This window comes from Dermacentor silvarum, chromosome 4 (genome assembly GCF_013339745.2).
Source record: "Dermacentor silvarum isolate Dsil-2018 chromosome 4, BIME_Dsil_1.4, whole genome shotgun sequence".
Classification (NCBI taxonomy): Eukaryota; Metazoa; Arthropoda; class Arachnida; order Ixodida; family Ixodidae; genus Dermacentor; species Dermacentor silvarum.
This window is the reverse complement of record NC_051157.2, coordinates 17,785,563-17,805,874: the sequence shown is the minus strand read 5'-3', so window position 1 is coordinate 17,805,874 and position 20,312 is coordinate 17,785,563. Positions and strand designations below refer to the sequence as shown.

The window sequence follows — 20,312 nt, the reverse complement described above, 5'->3', positions numbered from 1 at the left end:
GCGTTCCTTCATTTTTTTTTTTTTTTTTTTTAAGGAGACCCCCGAGACGACGCGAGACGAACTTACGTACTGTAAAGTGCCTGTTATGAAACAAAGAGCGCTTCGCATTAAAATGCAACAGGAATTTGTACGTTCTCCTGCGGGTACATGCATTATTATGCCATTTCTCTACTCGAGAACCATCACGCAGTGCGGTATACAAGTGCAGAATCTCGCTCTCTGAAGCGGCCCCGTCTGTGCTCAGACCTCAGTCGCATTTTACTAACAGGCTTTGCAAGAACAAGTTACGCTTGCCCAGACCATGGCGTTGTCTACGAAATATACGAATACGGCGTGTGGACATTTAATTTTATACTAAATGCCCGATAATTCGGCTATACACGTTACCCATTGAGGTCCTTCAGTGAATGCTCGGAGACCCAAAGGACGTTAGAGACATTTATTCATTTTTTCACTTATCTTTTTTTATTGTTTGTCCAACCTCGTTTTAAACGAGCACGCACGCACAAAAGCACATGCACACACACACACACCGTACGTACGAACTCAATTCATTTATCTCTCGCACCATGGCTGCAGAAGAAAAAAAAAAAAGAAAACGCGCAGACGGATAACGTCGTAACGTCACGATGGGTCTCGCCGGTGACGCTCGGTGGTTTTATAAATATATATTTTTACGCGAATAAAAGACACCCAGCGCCCTGCGATTGACCGTGTCTGCCGTCTCTCGCACCACCATGTATGTCTGCGGGTAACAAAAAAATGCGGGGTGCGTGGTACGTGCCATTATTGCAACAGCGATAAACACGAAAGAAACAAAAAAAGCAACGACACCAGCTCGAGGTTAGTCGTGTTAGACACAAACAGCACCAACGCCATCTCTCGCTTCCACATAGACTCGTGCATATTAAAGAGCAGTGACACGAACAACAGTTGGTTCTCTGGGATTTTACAAACCTGCAACACAAAATCTCGCGATCCACGGTTTTCATGGTGCACCATGGTTGAAAACAGCTGCCCTGTATTGCATGTAAACTAGGTGATAACTGAATGCTACCTACGGCAGCTCTTTGCTTGTTCCACTCGATTATATATGCAAGATGTGGCATTAACTAGAAGCCTCTGCGGCATTCCAAGCGCATTTGGCGAACGAACGCGTAAGAACACATGCCGCAGTACAAAGAACACAAAAGAAACACGGCTTGTCCAAACAACAACGAACGTCAAAACCCGACACATACAGAGGAAACTTTTGCATTCAATTAAAAGAGGCATACTTTACTGCGAAGTTCAAACGGTGAGCACTTTGAACAACACCAATATTACTATCGGCACACAGTATACGAACAGGGCTTCAAAAACGGAACAAGAGAATCGTGTACCGTGAACGAACTGCAGTCAATGTTATTCCAAATTATGAGCTTGCGCGCTGTTTTTTAGAGTGAGTGAAAATAATAACAATGTCTAACGAAGTAAGCAGAATCAAAACTGTAGTATATATGGCCTTAACGTCGTTTAAGCACTCAGAACAAAACTAAAGAGGGAAGGTTTTTTAACCAGGGCTCGTTCCACCCTATTTTATTGATACTTATATCAAATAGAGAAAGATGAAGACTAAATGCAAGGAACAGTATCTCAAGTGCAGAACATTCGGTGTCACAGAAACACTTCGCATAAGGTCAAGTGCGAGGAACACGCGATGACGTAGCACTTTCATTGCAATCACAATATGCGCAGGATGGAAAACAAACGAAACGATTTCGTGACACACCGTTCCTTTATCATTAGCGTGCCTCATGAAAGAAGTCGGGCACATGTACTCTGTGCATGAGGGCTGCGTATTGAGCGTTGGCGCCGAGATGCAGTAAGCGATGAACGAAGGGACGTAAAGTAAAATAAGAAAAAGAAGGTAACAGGGAAACTGTGAAAAGAGATTGCTCTCCAGCGATTGGCTCAGTTTAGGAGTGCCAGGGTGTCGGCGCTTAACCAGAAGGTCATCTTCAAGCGGTTGTTTCAGAGCGGTCTCGTAACGCCATGAAGTCGTATAAGACGGCATTAAAGCTGTACTTCGAGGATCAGCGGGCTGTAAAAGTGATAATCAAGCTTCGCTATACATATTGCAGCCGGGTTTAGTTTCGCAAGACAGCTTACTTGCTGAATCGCAAGACCTTACGGCGCTAGCTGAGTGCTCTGAAGAAACGACCAATCGAGGATGTAGTTAGAATCTCTCATTAAAGAGCCCACTGCCTAACGGTGTCGTGAACTGGAGGTGCAGAATCGGGAATTGACGGCGACGCCGTAGACATCTGGCACAGCACGCTGTGAAGACCGAAAGCGCGACGCGCAGCGCGGCCACTGGTCCGGTTCTCGACACGTTGACTGACCAAGGGCACGGCTTCTGTCAAAAAACATAAGACCCGTTCGGTCCGAGACCACAAGTGTCTCCCACCCGCGTAGCACGGGTCTTCCGCGTCACCCACCAAATATCGAAGAAGCGCGGACAACTGTGGCTATGTTTAGATTAAACGTAAAATTGAAAGGGCACAGTGAACATTTCATTCTCTGGCTGGCACAACAACCACCATTGCCACCACCATGTAAGTACAACCTTTATTGTTCAAGCAAAATAAGCTTGACGATGGCGTAACCAGCCGAAATAATATGACTCTGGTGAAACGAGGAATTTCGAAATATCTGGAAACATAGCAAAAGGGAGAGAACCATAGAATGGAGGTGAATGACGCGGCCACGTGACGAGGTATAGTTGATCCGCAAGCACCGCTGCCGAGGTCAAAGAAAACCCTGTGCATCTTTTAATCCCGTCGGTTGCTTTCTTTTTTTTTTCCCCGACGACTCTATATTTTCTGCTAATCTTCCTGCGCCTTTAAAGGTTCCGAGCGTTGGGACTGCCCCCATAGACCTAGCCCACGGTACAGATTCTGTTTGACCCACAGGCCAAAGGGATCCCATATTTCAACAGTTAACCATGCCACTCAGAATGCAAGGCCTTTACAGGAATGATTAGATAACCGTAGTAGACACAACACGAATGACATATTACCATCATCCATAAGCGCAACTGCTCGCCATAGCGTTAGTTCCGACGCTTCGTACAGCTGTATTTAAGGGGCACCATAGTTGTTGCTGAATTGGGTAATTGACTTGGCGTATCCCCTGGTACGAAGGTTCTGCGTGACAGAAAAGTCATTATTCTTAATTTTACGTAGTGCATTTGCGCGTCACAATGGCAGGTTTAGCACAGCATATTAATTAATCACAGCTCGACGAGATGCCGCCTCTAACGCTGCGCCTCCTATCTATGACGTGGCATGGTGGTAATACGGCAACGACAATAGGTATACGTAAGGTTATCCTAACACACCTGCGGCTTTCTCTATACCCCTTCCGTATTAGTCATTTCATTGGATCTTACAAGTTAAGTATTGCGAATTCCTTTTTTCTTTATTCTTGAACGGAACGTCCAGAGATGACATTCCGCCGCGTTTACCGGCCCTTCGAGAGGAGTACACTGGCACTGTGTTGCGTGTATTGACGGCAGTGGCCACGGTCGTTGCGTGCGTCGTGGTCACCTCCCGATTGCAGCACCGCCGTTCCGAACGACTGCAGGCGACAACCCTACACGACTCCGACGACAGGCTCAGGTGGGAGGCGGACGCCGCTGCGCGGGCGGCTGATAGTACTGCTGCTGCGGGCGCCCTTGTCCGCCGCTGCCAAACGGCGGCGGCTGGTGATGCTGTGGCTTGTGGTGCTGGGGCGGCGGCCGGTGTCGGTATCCGCCGTGTTCATAGCCGTCCGTGGGCGGACGGTGATGCTGCTGCTGGGGCTGGTACTGTGGCTGATGATGATGCTGCTGGTGGTAATTGTGCTGCTGGTGCTGCTGTTGCTGCTGCTGGTGGTAGTTCTGCTGGTGGTGCTGCTGCGGCTGTTGGTGGTGGAGCTGCTGCTGAGGTTGCTGCTGAGGCTGCTGCGAGGCGGCCGCGTTGGCAGCCTCGTTCTGCATCATGGCTTCCAGGTAGCGGTAGTCCTCAGAGTCCCGGCTGCTGTTAAACTGCTGCTGGTGCTGTTGGTGCTGCTGGGGCTGCTGGTGCTGCTGAGGGGGCGGGCCGTGTTGGCTGCCGCCGCCTCCGCCGCCACCGGCTGTGCCAACACTTCCGGCCTGGCGGTGGTACTCCTGCCGAGACGAGCTAGACTGGCCCTTGTCCTGCGCACAAAAAAATGCACACACAATACTTGCAGGCGGCCTTCGGAAGATTAAATGCGCGCTCATAAATGTTCTCCAAAGAGATTACACCAACGAATCAAATTTAATTTGCATTGGTAATAAAGTCGTGGAACGTCTCAACACGGTGTGCTTGTCTTGCTAGCTAACTAGTAGCCAAGCGTGCGTTTTAACAGATTGCACGGTGCGCTTGGGCAGTTCCTAAGGGGGAGACTGCGGCTAATCGTTACAGCTAATAAGTAATTAGCGAAGATTGCGGACCAGCGACAAATAGTCGTTATCAACAAGAAAATTAAGGGGCAGCTTCACACTAGTGGTGCGAAGACTGGGCAAACAGCGAAGCTGGCGACCCCACCTAGCTTTATCTCGGTTCGGCGAAGTTTTTGCGAGGTTATGCTTCGAGACTTGGCCACGTTTTGCGCAAGATCACCCCGGAATCATCGACAGCCCAAGGAGCAACGAACACTCGGTCATTAAAGTATCTGGACGCTTCTGGACGCTCAAACGCTTTTGCTCGGTTTCGCGGGCTCGTGACTCCGTATCTTCTACGAATCGCCGACGTTTCGCCGCCGCTTCAGCGGCGAGATACTCGGGATCGGACCGAAGTCGTCTCACTCGCTCTCGAGTAGCGGCGCGGCGGCATTGGCGCCACGCTTCCTCTTCTTCAGGAGTGACGCTCTTCAGCCACCCAATCTTCACGGCGATGCGCGCGGCGCGGAGACTGCGGTGCTTTTGTGTGGCTGACTGGACTAGTTGGTTATTCATACTGATAATACGCAGCGCGAGAATGTGTCCAGATATATAGCACCGTGTCGCCGCGGCGGCGACACGGAGCTATATATCCCGTGGGTCGGCGCAGTGACGTCACGGCTTAGCTCCGCCTCTGCGCAGCTGCGGCAACTAAAGCCCCTATATATAAAGTAGCGCCATCCACTTCCCTCCTCCTCCGTTCCACTATCGCGCTCGGCGCGACCAGCGCGATCGAGGCGCGATATCCACAGTGGCACCGCCTGCGTCGGGCCTGCCGTGGCAGACGACAGCTAACGCGCTACCAGAGGAAATCCGAGGAAAACTTCGATCGCGCCCTGCGGAGAAGTTTTTGAGGCGCGATTTTGCTTCGTCAGTCAGTAACTGGTCTTAATAATGCCGTTTTGGAAGTATCAACGCGACGATGCGAGACGGCGCAAATATCAAGTGTGCAGCAAGCGTTTGCGCACGCCGGATGGTAAACAAAAAAAGCCTTTTGCCCTCGCCTTGTCGGTTGCGGCAACTTAAGGCGCAGCAGCATGCCATCACAACGAAGTTCTTGTCCCTAACACGTTTGATCCGTTTGTGCGTACAGCACTTTCGTCGCACAGGCCCGAGAATGGCAATCGGAGCGCGCTGGAAAGAAAAAAAAATATACAAAAGCGCAACGCGTGCTTTCACGTGACACGGATTGGCCAATGGGGGAGCGGAGGAGGCTGAGACGATAGGAGGCGGCAAGGAGGAAACGCCGGGGTGAGCGCGGTGGCGGCAAGATCTAAGAATGGCGCTACTTTTTATATATAGGGGCTTTAGCGGCAACCACTCCGCACGGCGCGGTGACGTCATGGCTCGACAAAGTTAAGGCGAAGCGATGCGGCGCACACGATGACGTCACGGCTCACGCAGCTGTGGCGAGGCACGGCGCGGTCGGCGCAGCTGGGGCAAAGCTTGCTAGGCGACGCATGGTGACGTCATCGCCAGGCGGAGGTTTTACGGCGTACACTCGACGGACCATCTTCGAGCTAGAACACCTTCGCTAGTTCACAGGGGTATGTCCCATTGCACTTGGACCCTTTCCGCACTACCAACAGGATCGGCTCACATTTCGGCGTTACACCTGACGGCAAACGCCCAGGTTAAACAGCTTCGCTGTTATAAGTTTTGCTAATCCTGCTCCGCATTCGTTTACGCCTGAACGAAAACTTACGATTAGATACTAAACTGTCAAATAAAGTTACAAAGATTGACTATAACCTAAACCGTAGTTGTCGAAGGAAGATGCAGACTCAAATTGACCAACATTGAGTGAACAACAGAAGCATATCAGCGCGAAGCCAACTCTTCGACAGGATGATTTCTCAGAGTCAAAAAACGAAGACAAGTCCCCTTGGCGGAAACCTCGGCTCCGGGATGATGCTTCTCTGGTTCCCTCATTGATGGTTTTTTTTCTTTCTGGGGTTTTACGTGCCAAAAAACCAGTACTGATTATGAGGCACACCGTAGTGGAGGGCTCCGGATTAATTCTGACCACCTGGGGTTCTTTAACGTGCACTACAACGCTAGCACACGGGCGTTTTTACATTTCGCCTCCATCGAAATGCGGCCGCAGCGGCCGGGATTCGATCCCGCGACCTCGTGCTCAGCAGCGCAACGCCTTAACTGACTGAGCCACCCCGGCGGGTCTCACTGATGGTCAACAGAAGATCAATTTGGAACAAGGTTCCATTCAACTCTCAAACCTGTAATTCCAAATCCAGCCACGCAGTTGTTCGTGCACGTAAATTCCTTAAAGAGTTGGACAGACAACTTCGAAAAACTTCGCACAGCGTCAGTCCCCAGTGTTCAGCTTGAATTGGAAGGCTCTTATGCTCCGTATGTACTTCCTTACCAAATCAGTTCTGCAATGTAGTCGCCCAGGTGGGTCAACAAGCACTGCCTGGAGGCCAAGTTTCTCTTGCCCAAGGTATTTGGACAGCAGCTTAGCGTGCACGGGAGGGAGCTAAAAGGTACTCACCCATTGGGCGAGCGACACGGTCTGCACGTCCGAGCAGAGCACCTCCTCGTGGTTGCCGTAGTCGACGAACTTGACCACGCACGTGTTGCCATTGGCCGACACCTCGTGCACCAGGGCCCGGTAGAACTGCGCAATAATTCAAGAGCGCCGACATGGTCAACGCACGGAAGGGGGCGGGCATGTGCGCCTCCAAAATTTCACTTCCCGCGCTCAAACTATCCACATTACAGAGGTTGCGAAAATGTCTGTTACAAATGTTGGGAAGACGGGGAGCGGACGAGGTAGAAGGTGGCCGCGCTGTTCAGGTGACAGAAAACAGAGTAGCTCACCTGGTGAAATATCTATACTTCCTCTGTTCCCGCGCACCTTTGCAGTAAACGCGGGATTTCTTTAATGTGATCAGTTGCCAAGGTGGCTATGGCGTTCTGCTATTGAGCGTAAGGCCGCGGATTAGATTCCTGCCGGCAGTAGCAGCATTTCTACGTGGGCGAAGCGAAAATGATCCCGTAGCGAGTTTTGGCTGCACCTTTGAGAAGCCCAAATGGTCAAAATTATTCGGGATTACTCCCCTAGGGCGCACCTTGTAACCTCTCTGCTGCGCTTTGCAACAATAAATGCACTTTTTTTTTTTTTAACGGGTGGGAGTAAGTGGTTGTTACCGATGAGAGTGCCTACAAAATTCGCTCCCATGTTATTCGTATACAACTGTTCGGATATCCAGAGTACACCACACACCAGCAACAACCTACGACCTTGTCGGACCGCTTCCGCTGGTGAAGGAGCCACGAATGCCCAACAGCGTATAAACTGTGTCCGCCCACATGAAAGAGAATAATCCCTCTATGTTCAAACGGCGACTCTTTCAAATGCGTAAGAATAGAACGTCACTCACAGCTTTTCGCATTACAGTTCTCGCGTTGAAGAATACCCTTCGTGCAACATTTATTTGAGAGCAGGAACGAGGCAGAGTGCCGGCTTAAAATGCAATTATAGCGTACCATCTGATAGTTGACTCATGGTCCATAGGGTTCAATGTCCCGAAGCAACACTGGGGAAGGCGCCGTAGCGGAGTGCTCTGTTAATCTTCGCCGCCTGGGATTATCTAAAGTTTACCGAAATAAGCACACAAGCGTTGTTGAATTTCGCCTCTATTGGAATGCGCCCGCCGGGGCGGGGAATCGAACCTACGATCTCGGCTTCAGCAACAGAATACCATAGCCACAAACAAGACACGTTAGTAATCCAAGCACACACTGCAGCAGATATACTAAATTTTGAGATGCAATAACGTACTACAGGCGCTCAAGTCATTGCTAGGGTTTTACTGCGCCACGCAGTCAGTTGCACGGGCTACTGCACACCCCTTATAGGCTTAATAAAGAGATTCGGTCATTCTTAGGAGGCGAAGGGGGAGGTTGGAAGTATATCAAACGCTTAGCGATGACAGGTGGTTCCAATACTCCGTGTCGTGCACGTGCTGGCGTACAGAAGGGCGGCACGTATACATGACAAACAACTGGCGACGTTTTGAGCCGAGCGTTACAAGATGCACGAGTACTGCACTCGAGGCAAACGTTGAAAGGCTCAATATGGTTACGTCACCGTTTCCCAAGCAACCATCGTAGTAAATTCCCATATAGTCCTTGGAAAGCACATGTTTTATTCGCCTGCCACGGCCCAGAGCCCCCTGTAGCTCACATTTCCGCGAGCAGTAGAGGAGGGAAATGCAAGTTTAAACGCGGGCACCTCAAGTCGAGGAAAGGCGCGCGGAAACACAACGGAATGTCGAAAGGTACAGGTGTGAGAAGATGAAAATAATGGAACGGATTTACGGTTCTGAAACAAAGCACATTTGGATCCGAGAGTCGTAGAGGACGTTGCATAACGCGCAGGTATATCACGCTGCACACCCAGTAATCGATAGCGCACGCAGAATCACAAGCAGAAAAACTGCTTTCGTCAAACGGGTTTTCGACATTTTCATTTTGTCCGCGCCTTAGCTTGAAAAGGTTTCGCGGCTGAAAAGAACAATGAATATGACAGAGCAAATTACTCATAATAAAGTTCTTTGGAGGGTATACTCGCCTCACACACGAAGCCCTGCCCTGGGAAAAACAGCTTCAGCCACGTCTACGTACGAAATATTTCACGTACTGCTCCAAATTCGCACGAGAAAACCCGATTTTTCGCGTTCAAAATAAACCGCTAGGTAGGGAATTTTGGCAACGATAGACAGGCGTGGCTCTGCCTACAGGCGCTTTCAAAGTGCAGCCAGCGCAAGCATATGTATGTGGAAGGTCACCGCGGAAAGGCGGGAAACCGCAAGCGAGGATATAACGACGCAATCTATACAAAGCTCGGGAGATACATGGGTGGCGTAACGGCTGCTCGAGAAGCGAATTAAAGGCCAAACCTTCGTGCCGCCGGCATCCAGCCCACCGCAGCGAAAGACGGCCATTCGATTTCTGTGAGACCGGCGCCTGGAAGCCAAGGCACTTTGTAGGTTCTGGGCCAAGACGCGGAAATGTGTGGCGCGACCCATGGTTGCGCAGCTCAAGTAATACAAGGCTTTCCTTCGAGGTAATTGTTCACAATAGCACATAACCGCGCATGCCCTGGTGCGAAACAATCAATGCTGTGAACTGCGTGACATTTCGACATGCTTGAAAAATAAAATGAAGGAACAGTAACAAAGAGAGAGAGAGAGAGAGAGAGAGAGATGGCTAAAGGGTCTTCGTATATAACTGCGACTGAAAGGACTAGCGATAGCAAGTTCAGATTTATCCTGCATACGGTTCTACTGACGTGAGCATAAAGGTGCCCTTGGGCATCAGTCGTTGCATGCTTCAGATGCATGCCAACGAACGTGAACTAACAAGGCGCGGACACTGCTAGCCGTAGTGTTGGATGCTGCGCTAAAGTCCCTATATAAGAAAAGTACCGCCATCCTTTGATCAACGCCGCTTCGCTCTCTCCTAGTATCTCCGATTGGACGATGATAGCGGGCGCTTTGACTTCTTTATATATTTTTTTTCCCGCCTCAGAGCCATGTTGAAAGTCCTCTGCGCAGCCGCAGTTGCCGGCGGCGGCGCGCGCCCGGCCTGAAAGTTTCAACGTGGACTTTCTAGGGCCGCCACCGTCGACTTGCTTTCGCAAGCAAAAAATAAAGAAAAAAAGCACGCACTTCAGGAGAGGAGACGACGGAGGAAAGAGTAGATGGCGGTACTTTTCTTATATAGGGACTTTATGCTGCGCGGCATTATAGCACCATCTAGCAGGAACTCGGCGAACGACCGCTGTTGCCTCCGAGATTTTCGTACACACCTTTGCGTCTTTTACCGCTTTTTTTTTTTTTTGCTTTATTAGACATGCGACACGCAACAGGCTTAAGACAAGATGACATATGGACCAGTGAAAACACGAACTATATAATTTGATATCGAAAGTAAAATGCTAGCTGAATGCACACCTCGGAAGAACAGATACGGAGAATTGGCGTCAGAGACCCGCCATCCGTGCACCGTGGCATCAGCGTTGCGCTGTGCTGAGCTCGAGGTTGCGGGTTGCATCCTGGCCGCATTTTGATGGGGGCGAAATGCAAAAACGCCCGCGTACTTAGAGTCAGGTGCACGTTAAAGAACCCCAGCTGGTCAAAGTTAATCCTGAGTCCCAAACAACGGCTCGCCTGCTAATAATATCGTGGTTTTGGTACGTAAAACCCAGGAATGTAATTATTTCTTTTTAAGCGAAGCTTTATAGGCTCACAAGTTTCGGCGGCGGCGGTGGTGGTGGTCGTGGTGGCGGTGCCACGCTGAAAAGTGGGCCGATCCTGGCGATAGTGCAGAAACGGTTCAATCTCATTGGCTCATACCAGGGGCGAAAAATAGAGAGAGAAAGAGCGATAGAGAGAAAGAAAGATATAAAATCACCACGAAGGTCAAAGAAAAAAAAAGAGAAAAAGAGGCAGAGAATTTGAAAGAGAGAGAGAAAGGAAGAGAGAGAGAAAGAAAAATAAGACAGAGAGAAAAAGAGTGAAAAGAAAATCACCACGAAGGTCAGATACACACACGACCAAGCTTCGCTTACCCCCATTTTCTCGACAGCGTAAGAGGTGTGTGTGTGTGTGTGTGTGTGTGTGTGTGTGTGTGTGTGTGTGTGTGTGTGTGTGTGTGTGTGTGTGTGTGTGTGTGTGTGCGTGTGTGTGTGTGTGTGTGCGCGCGCGCGTGCGTGCGTGCGTGCGTGCGTGCGTGTGTGTGTGTGTGTGTGTGTGTGTGTGTGTGTGTGTGTGTGTGTGTGTGTGTGTGTGTGTGTGTGTGTGTGTGTGTGTGTGTGTGTGTGTGTGTGTGTGTGTGTGTGTGTGTGTGTTCCATAACCCCTGTGTTGCCTTTGGACGATAAGCTCCATCAAACAATCAGTCAAACAGACAACCAATAAATCAAGCGATTGATCAAAAGCGCGATAATCCCGTTGTACCTAATGGACTGGCGATGCATGACAGAAATGAAAAAAGTGTCACAGTATGGTCTATAACCCACACAATTTCTTTCTTTTTCAGTTTTTATTTAAACTATCACGGATATTCTTTCATTAAGGCACAATTCTGTGAAGAGCAAAAAATATATATAAAAATAAAAACCTTTCCCCACCCAACCGCTCTTAAAATTAAACAGGCCATAATACCGAATTAAATCTAGCATCCTGTGAAACTATACCCCTTTCTGTTGCTCATTTACAAAACACGATACGAATATATACCACTGATAAACGTTTCCGCTTGTAGCACAATAATTACCTTATTCCTTCGCACCGCGAAACCTTATGAACAGTAACAATTTAAATCATTTAAAGTGCCGCCTAAGCTATTCAAGCTTTCTTTTATACAAGAACTGTACCGAAATAGCAGTTTCTCTGCCTCAACGAAATGCAATCAGGCAACACGAACTTTCGGACACGCGAATAGAGTTTCACGGTCAAGTTAAGGTGAAACTTGGTCGTATACAGCTTACTCTTGCATTTCTTAAAAGGAAGCCGTAGCTCGGGCCTAACTCCGATGCCGCCTATTCAAATACATGTAGAAGACAGGAACGCTTTTCTGAGATAACCACTGGGCAGATTAAAAAAAAATATATGTTTGCATTTAAAAGGAAAGTTAAATTACAGCGGCAGTTAGAAGCGGAACTTCTATTTATGGCCTGAAATTTTTAAATGGAATTTTCAAAAATTGGTAAGATTGAAAAAAAAAAAAGCACAGAGTTTACAAACTTGTAGCTCTGCGGCTAGAAAAGATATCGCAGTTCTGTAAACTGCATCCATTAGAGCATTCAAAGCGGACAAACTTGATATGTCAATTTATATCCTACGTGAATCTGTTACAATGTTTACAAGGGATGTTGCAAAAGTTCTACTCACAAATGAGTGATAACTTGAGAGCCATGTATAATACTTCGACCTTGTCCTCTTTAGATGTACTATTAGATGCAATTTACAGAACTTTGATATAATTTGCATTGCTGAGTTAGAGTTGTAAACTTGATAGTTTCGTTTTCTTAACATTTGCGATTTTCTACAATTCTTATTAAAACAAAAAGTGACGGCTTAAATTGGAAATTCGGTACTAACAGTCACTAGATTTTAACTTTTTTTTTCTTTTAAAAGCAACAGACCCCATCAAATTTGGTGCAGTGGTTGGGGAGAAAAACGATTTCTCCTTTCCCATGCATTTAGATAGGAGCCCCGAGCTAAAACTTTCTCTTAACTGCCTAGAAACCGTCGCTGGCTGTTTTCGCGGGGATGACGCTGAATACGCAGCGTAGAAACCGACCGCAGAAGGCGTAAGTGAACGTCACTTACACGGAAACAATACGTTATAATTACTGGTAAATACAGTAGCATTTTCGTGCCTTCCTTGCCTTTACCGTCCTTACGACGGCGCTTTCAACCAGCTTTACTTAAAGGTTCAGAACAGGCAGAACTGCCAGCCCGGCCGAGATGCCGCTGTAACCGAAGTCCGTGAAGTGAGCACCGGAGATTGCTGACAGAAGGCCTTTTTGGTAGCAACGCGCAGTAAAAAATGTGCACGCAAAGAAATAAAGATGCGACAAGCACGCTGTTCACTGCGCGCAGCTGCTTAGCATACGTTCCAGCTCGCCCGGTTCGCCATCCTTAGAACGCTTTTTACTGACAGCGCGATATGTCCGCGAAGGAACTAAAGAAAGAAAAGAAAAAGAAATCCTGGATATTTATGAGGTCCCGGTTCTAGTGATTCAGATTTTTTTGAAATGTTAATCCCAAAGAGTTCCGAAGCGGATACAATATGTGTCTCGAGAAAAGAATCCTTTCTACGAATTTCCCGACGGCGCAAGAGAGACGTGCGCTGGTACAAGTGCGCTGGTACAAGGGTGACCCTCAAAGAGAGCGCTGTCGTAATGAACCTTTTGAAATCAAACGGATTACCTGAACCACGAAGCACTGTGAGCAGCAAACGTCCAACCCATGGATTTGTATACACAAACATGCGAGACATCGGGCAAATTCCGCCATGCCTTCGCAATCACATTACGAGCCCGACTGCTTAGACAACTGCATTAAAGGTATACTAACCTAAGGAAATGACGCGCCAAAAACAAAAAAAAAACAAAAGCTGATTCAACAGTCGTTATTAGCCGACAGTGTGGTGACGTCACTTGGTGGAGAAACTGCGGCATTAACAACCGCGGTAATGCCGCAGAAAAGTGTCACAAGCGCGATCCAATTGGTCATTGAAAGTCACACACCGTCGCTCAACGTGCACGCGCCGTCCGCAAAGACGCTAAGCCACTAGTGCTGAACAACGCGGCTTACTTGGGAGTGACGTGCGTACGGCGTCTTCAATGCGGCTCCTACTACACTGTTGGGCGCCAACGGGACTCGACGAATTCAACGATAACAGCACTCAGCGACCACTGAGACTGCACGTGACACGAGTAATAATGATAATAAAGAAAACGGTGTAGTTCATGGGCCAGATTCACAGAACTTATCTCACGTATGAGCAATACGCCACTGTTTGGCACATCAATGCCGGTGAGTCAGTCAATGAGAGCTTAACGCTTTGTAGGACAATGGGCCGTACGCGTCCCACTTTGTGATGTGCGCGAGAACACTTCCTATTGCAGCAAAGGGGCGCATTTTCCTCATTTGTTTGGCACAGCTGCTTGGTCCAAAACTAAAGGTTTCAACACTTCACGGGAGAACAGTTTTGGGAATGGGCACTAAGTGGCGACAAGCGTGCAAAAGCTAGAAGAAGAAGAAATAAACTTTATTTAAAGTGCCGGCACTCTGCTTTTAGTGGCCTCAGGTGTCGGCTCGAAGTCCTTGGACTCGGGCGGCATCTTCGGCTCGCCGGACGGCCCAGAGCTGGTCTTCCAGCTCCGAACTTTTCAGGGCCGCCTCCCAGCGGCGGCGACGCCGACGGAGAAGGTCCCCGGCGGCCCCAGCAGCCGGTGCAACGGCGGGAATGAGCGAGCTCGAGGCTTCCTTTAATCCAGTAACGCCTGCCGTTATGGGCGCGTTGCAAAAGCTAGAAAAATTATTTTCATTGTTGGAACGCTTGCCAACATCTGCTCGCGAGAAAGAGTTCTCAGGATAAGTTATTCCTCTTTCCTACATTTATATTAACACTTTTAGCTCGCAATAAGCGCCCATTTTTGTATCTTGAGTCGATCACCAGACCGCAGAACCCACCCTTTTGAATGCTCGTGCAAAAGCATGCACGTGCAAAAAGGCGCTGATGCCACTGGTGTTCCACAATCTAGCGAAAAGTGCGCACAAACGTTTTGTGCATGGCCTCCACTATAACAGTTTGTTTGTCCATTGTGTTTCGGTCCGCTTTACGAGGGAAGTGGTTACATATAATTTTTCATCGAAGAACCCTCAAAGGTCCGAGGGACAAATGAGCCACGCTTTCCAAAGAAGCCATGTAGTGTCAGTGAGGCAAATACGTCCCACTTTTGAAAGCTAAACGGCTTGTTAAACATAAGCGAAATTAGTTGCTAAGTACATGTAAGCGCCTCATGTACTTATACCACACAAAAAATGTGAAAGATGTGTGTGTGTGCGGGGGGGGGGGGGGGGGGGGGGGGGGATTGACGCGTACAGATAGTCCCCTGCATCATCAGCGGAGTAACAAGTGCTGGAGTACATTGTACACTTCAACTAAGCATAGCAAGTCCCCCTGTCTTTATCTGGCTTCATTGTCTGTTTTCCACAAATAGATGTAACTATATATACAAAAAAAAAAAAAAAACGAGCCCTTCGAATCATTTTGTTCTTCTCGTTAATCGCTTCCAGGAAATTTTCTAGAACTAGATACGCAGTCTTTAAACTTATATAGCGTCCTGCGGTCAACACAAGGTCGCGGGTTCGCTTCCCAGACGTAGAGGCCGCGTTCTGATAAAGGCGGAAATCACTGTGGAAATTATATTGAGCTTCTACTGCATTTATATTGATAAGCAATTCAATATGCCGCCCGATTTTTGCAAGGCAACGTCCGAGCACTTTGTTTAATTGGTACATTAGAGACCCCAACGTGGCCAAAACATAATTCGGACTCTATACACTGCTGCGCTTTTGAGGACACTACTGCAGCCAGCTTTAGAACGCAAAATTCCACCACTTGCGTTCTAGCATAACATAGTCCGCAGTTAAGTGGTGCTCCCGCGCCATTACCGCAATGGACTACGGCGCCCCAGCGCAAGCGCATATGCTTCCTGAGACGCGATCACACCGGCTTCGAAGCGAACGGAGAAAACAAGAGGCGTATAGAGCCAAGTGCGGCGGCAGACGGTGCCAGCGGAACGCCGAGGAATCGCGCGCGAGTAACCCTGGAGCCACGGCCGTGACCGGGTCGCACTCTCGATCGCCGGCCGACGATGATGCTACGGGGCCGAGCACACGCGCGCGCCGGCGCCGTCGAGCGCGCAAGGAGAGCTCTGGCGAAACAACGAGATGCGCGCGGCGATCAAGGGTGGCGAACGAGAGACGACCCTTGCTTTGGCCGGCCACGCAACAGGGAAGACACAAAGAGAGGCGCGCACATGCAACGATCGGCAGCCGCACATCCGGCACGCTGACGTGCACGCGCGAACACCCTGGCGCGCGCGCGCGCGCGCTACCAAGGCCACGACGTATACCAGCAGCGAGGGAACGAGAGAGCGCGCAGTCCCGCCGCTGCGCACCCCCGGCACAAGATCGCCGCTGCTGTTTGTCTTTATGGCGGCGAGAAGTCGACGACTCACTAAGCCTAATGAGGAGGAACTCCAGGCGAGCGTGGCGACGTCGCTCTTCGTTCGCGTCTGCGTCCTTCCGCTCCCAGCGGGGAGCGGCATCCCGCGCAACCAGTTAGCGCGGGAACGAGCAGAAAGAAACCTTCGCGAAACGGCTTGTCGCAGCTCGGGGATGAGGACGCGACAAGGCCCCGATGATCACACACCGCGGCGGCTTGTAGCGCACGTGTTACACTGACTATGCCCGGCTATAATCCGAGCTTCGACCTGGCCCGGCCACGGAGGCGCGTCCTTATTGCTTTCTTTCTTACGGCGCCTTCGCAGTAGATACTGCTGTACCGAATATCCTACGCGTCTAGACGAAAGACACTAACAACGGGGACAGCGAGTAATGGTATCTTCCGTGTCTGTCAGGAGCAGAATGTCTCGTCCTCGGCGGGTCTTAGCTCGTCGTGAGACGGCCGTGCGGTCTAATGAAGCATCGCATGATGCCCCTCGCCTTTCGTACGTCGGCTAAAGGTTGTTCGGCATTCTTGCGCTTGGGTTAGACCTGCTCCCGCGTCCTCCCGACTAAGAGAAGTAATCAAGAGTTACGTTAGTCGCCTCCCGTTTTAGTCGCAACACGAGGAGAAATAAGGATAAGCGGAAAAGCAGCGATAGTTACCGAACGTCAGTGACATCCACAGTGTCAAGTTTTACAACACAAACGAGCAGCAGACGACGTAAACACCAACGGGGAGAAGGCCACAGCCGGAAAGGCGCAGAACGACAGAAAATTGAGCGGCTTGTTAAGGACCCGTTGTTTGAAAGGTCACGCGCTGACGATAGGGACACAAAAAACGAACGAACAGGACGACACAAACACCGACTATAAAGTGAAAGTTCACCTATTGGTCGACAAAAGAAAAATAAGAAGAACATTGACATTCGTGCTATTGTATGCATCTCCAATGTATAATTAATTTCATGCATTCTAAAGAATAACGCACGACGTTACGACGCAATGTTGGACTCGCGAAGTTTGTTCGAGTTGGCGTAGTAGCAGCAGCGAATGACAAGGGCCCATGCTTGCGTTGTAGTGCACGTTAAAGAACCCCAGCTGGTCAAAATTAATCCGGAGCCCTCCACTACGGCGTGCTTCATAATCAAAACTGGTTTTGACACGTAAAACCCCAGAAAGAAGAATGACAAGGGCCCAGCCTCGTCGTATGCAGCTGTTAGCTGTCTGTGTCACGAAGGCGATGTGTGATGCTTGTCGATGGAAGAGCACCGAGGAGAGGTGTGGGCGCACACAGAAGTCTACGACACATAAGTAAACACATTCACGGCTGCTTCTATACCCCTTTTCTCACAGTGGAATACACCCGATGACCCTAGTTGCCTACTTGGCAAGACGGCAGCAGCCAGCATCCGCAAAGTGGGGGAATAGGAAAGGAATGCAGTTATATGTAACACACACACACACACACACACACACACACACACACACACACACACACACACACACACACACACACACACACACACACACACACACACACACACACACACACACACACACACACACACACACACACACACACACACACACACACACACACACACACACACACACACACACACACACACACACACACACACACACACACACACACACACTATTTGCGCATGCTCTGGGGAAGGCCAGCGCCACTTCGAGGAATTTGGTTAAGGCATAACGATTCTTCTTTACGAAGCATAATCCAAGCCCGACTAACGCATGTGCTACTAAAATTACTGATATGGCCCGCGTCGACCATAACGTGCACTTCACTTCAGACCTGCGTCTGAGAACAGCTTCACTGTACGCAGACGTGGGAGAACATTTACAATCGCGGCAGTACAACGAAAGGTTAGAAGGCGTTCTTAACGCGCCACACAGACTTCTGAGGTGAGCTCTCCGGGCGCCGAAAGACATAGAGAGAGTGAGAAATACTGTTCGGCGCAGGCGTTTTACTGGATTCGGGATTCATCGCGAACGCGATGAAGTATTAACTCGGATGTGCTCTTTAAGAACGGCCCCTACAGTGCATTACCGCAAGCAGACGCACGCATGCCAACAGGCATCAAATTTTCGAGCGCACCTACTTTCGTCAGCCTCTTGTGGGACGTGCATGCACTCAGACACAATGAGCTAGCGCGCGCTTATAAATGGACGATGAGCACGAGCCACTAATTCAGGCTTGCATGACGCGAATCCCGCTCGTAAGCGCGCGCGGTCCTTGCCTATAACTTAACGCACGCGGTTTTTTTTTTTTTTTTTTTTTTTTTTTTTTTTTAACAGGGTAGCGCCGCTTATGAACTTCTCGCTTCTTCGGCGTCTGCCTGAAAAACCGAGCGAAGTATTCAGCGGAAGCACGGGGAAAGCGACGCGAAGTACAAACGTCAGAAACTGGAGACACTCGCACTCTAACTAGCGGTTGTCGTCGAATTCGGTTTCAGAATACGCTTCCCGTTTCATTCAACGGTCCATCAAATCGACTGTAGCATAGACGGCCATACTACAGCATTGGGACAGCTGGCTCTGATGTACCTGTATTTTTCTGTTCCTCGACAGTTAATAAGCAACATACAACTGCAGCATAACACAATGGTTTGTATTCGGCTGTGCTACGTTCAAGCAAAGTTCAAACAAAAGTGAACATGCGTATATAAAAGAAAGCGAACATTTCTTGTTATGGACACAATAATTGCTGCACTCTCCCAGCTGTTCCTGCTATGTTCATTGCACCGGTACTATACCGTTAAAGAAGATGACAGGCTGGAAATCATTCGGGTGCATGTTCGGAATTAGCCGTATACGCTCTCGCCAACTTCAATACCCTGGCGGCGGTCGGCAAAAAAAAAAAAAAAAAAAAAAGGGGGGGGGGGGGGGGAACACCCGAAACAGAGGTACGGTCGCAACCCGCGCACACTGAACTCCGCCGCTACACTCACTCTCGCACAAGGCACGTCTTCCAGTCTCCTGGGAAGGTAAGGGAGGGGAGAATAACCTGACCCCCAACCTCCATCAGCCCATTTTCTCCCACCCGTTCTATCTATCTATATACGCCCCTGCTATTTGAACCGTGCAGCACTGTGCAAGTTATACGAGTTGTGCTAAGGCAGCCACGCGTACACGGAAGAAAGTCGGGCCGCATCTCGGCGTCTATCGCAGCTATGCGCGTCGCTCCCCCGTATAAGGTTGGACACACATTTTAGTACAGTTCACAAAAGCTATTGAAATTCATTCATGTACGACGCCCTGAGGCGCAGCACTCTCTCTTCGCAACTTTCAGGAATTTTTTCTGCCTTAGTAACACCGTGCACTGTGCATCCATCACTCTATAGCAAGCAGCTTACGTGGATCGGCGGTCAAAAGAACCTCTGTTTCGTCCCATTCTCGGCACGGCACTCCAACTTACGCCCATGCTCTAAAGCGCAAGCGTCTTGTTTCCTGACCGCTGTCGACAGCGAGCGCAAAAATTAACGTATGCAGTTTCACCCGAAAGGCGAAGCATCAATTGCGATAGAAAACTAGTAGAGAGCTATACGGAGTAAGAATAGTAGTTTTATCAGCTGTATAAACTTGGACATGCAGCAGCACCAGCAACGCGCTAGAACTGTTGTCGACGCCGTCGGCGTTTTGCCCGCGTTCGCACCGAACGCTGCGCGGCTTTGGCGACTGTTGCCGGTGCATCTGGGGGCGGCTCGGAGGTTTTCGACGAGATCAGAATGGGACACTCGTCGAGCAGCGTTGGAAATCTTACCCACCTTCTCGCCCTCGCAAGCGCGCGTCCCTCGCTCCATTTCACTCGCACATACAGCTTCCGGAGCGCGGCGACGATTTCATCGCCGTTGACGTCATACTGGAACCTCACGGCGACGCCGACGGCAGAAATCCGCTTTGGAGTGTCCATATAAGTGCTATCGCAATAAAACGCGAGCGCCGCGCGAGAAGAAAGAACGCACTGCACTCGTATATATGTTCGCCCTCGCCAAATGGAATCATCCCCGAGACTGCACGGTA

The 20,312-nt window shown here is 49.5% G+C and overlaps 1 protein-coding gene across 1 annotated transcript in view; it reads right to left on the bottom strand.

Annotated features, from left to right (window-relative positions):
• Positions 1 to 425: 425 nt before the first annotated feature.
• LOC119449547 (tudor domain-containing protein 3) overlaps positions 426 to 20,312 on the bottom strand; it is a 134,754-nt gene continuing 114,867 nt past the window's right edge. Inside the window, exons 12-13 of the mRNA XM_037712740.2 lie at positions 7,002 to 7,127; positions 426 to 4,222 (exon numbers count right to left, since the gene is read on the bottom strand). Of these exons, the coding sequence (XP_037568668.1) occupies positions 3,659 to 4,222; positions 7,002 to 7,127 (690 nt within the window). The 3' untranslated portion in view covers positions 426 to 3,658. The remainder of the gene's footprint in view (positions 4,223 to 7,001; positions 7,128 to 20,312) is intronic.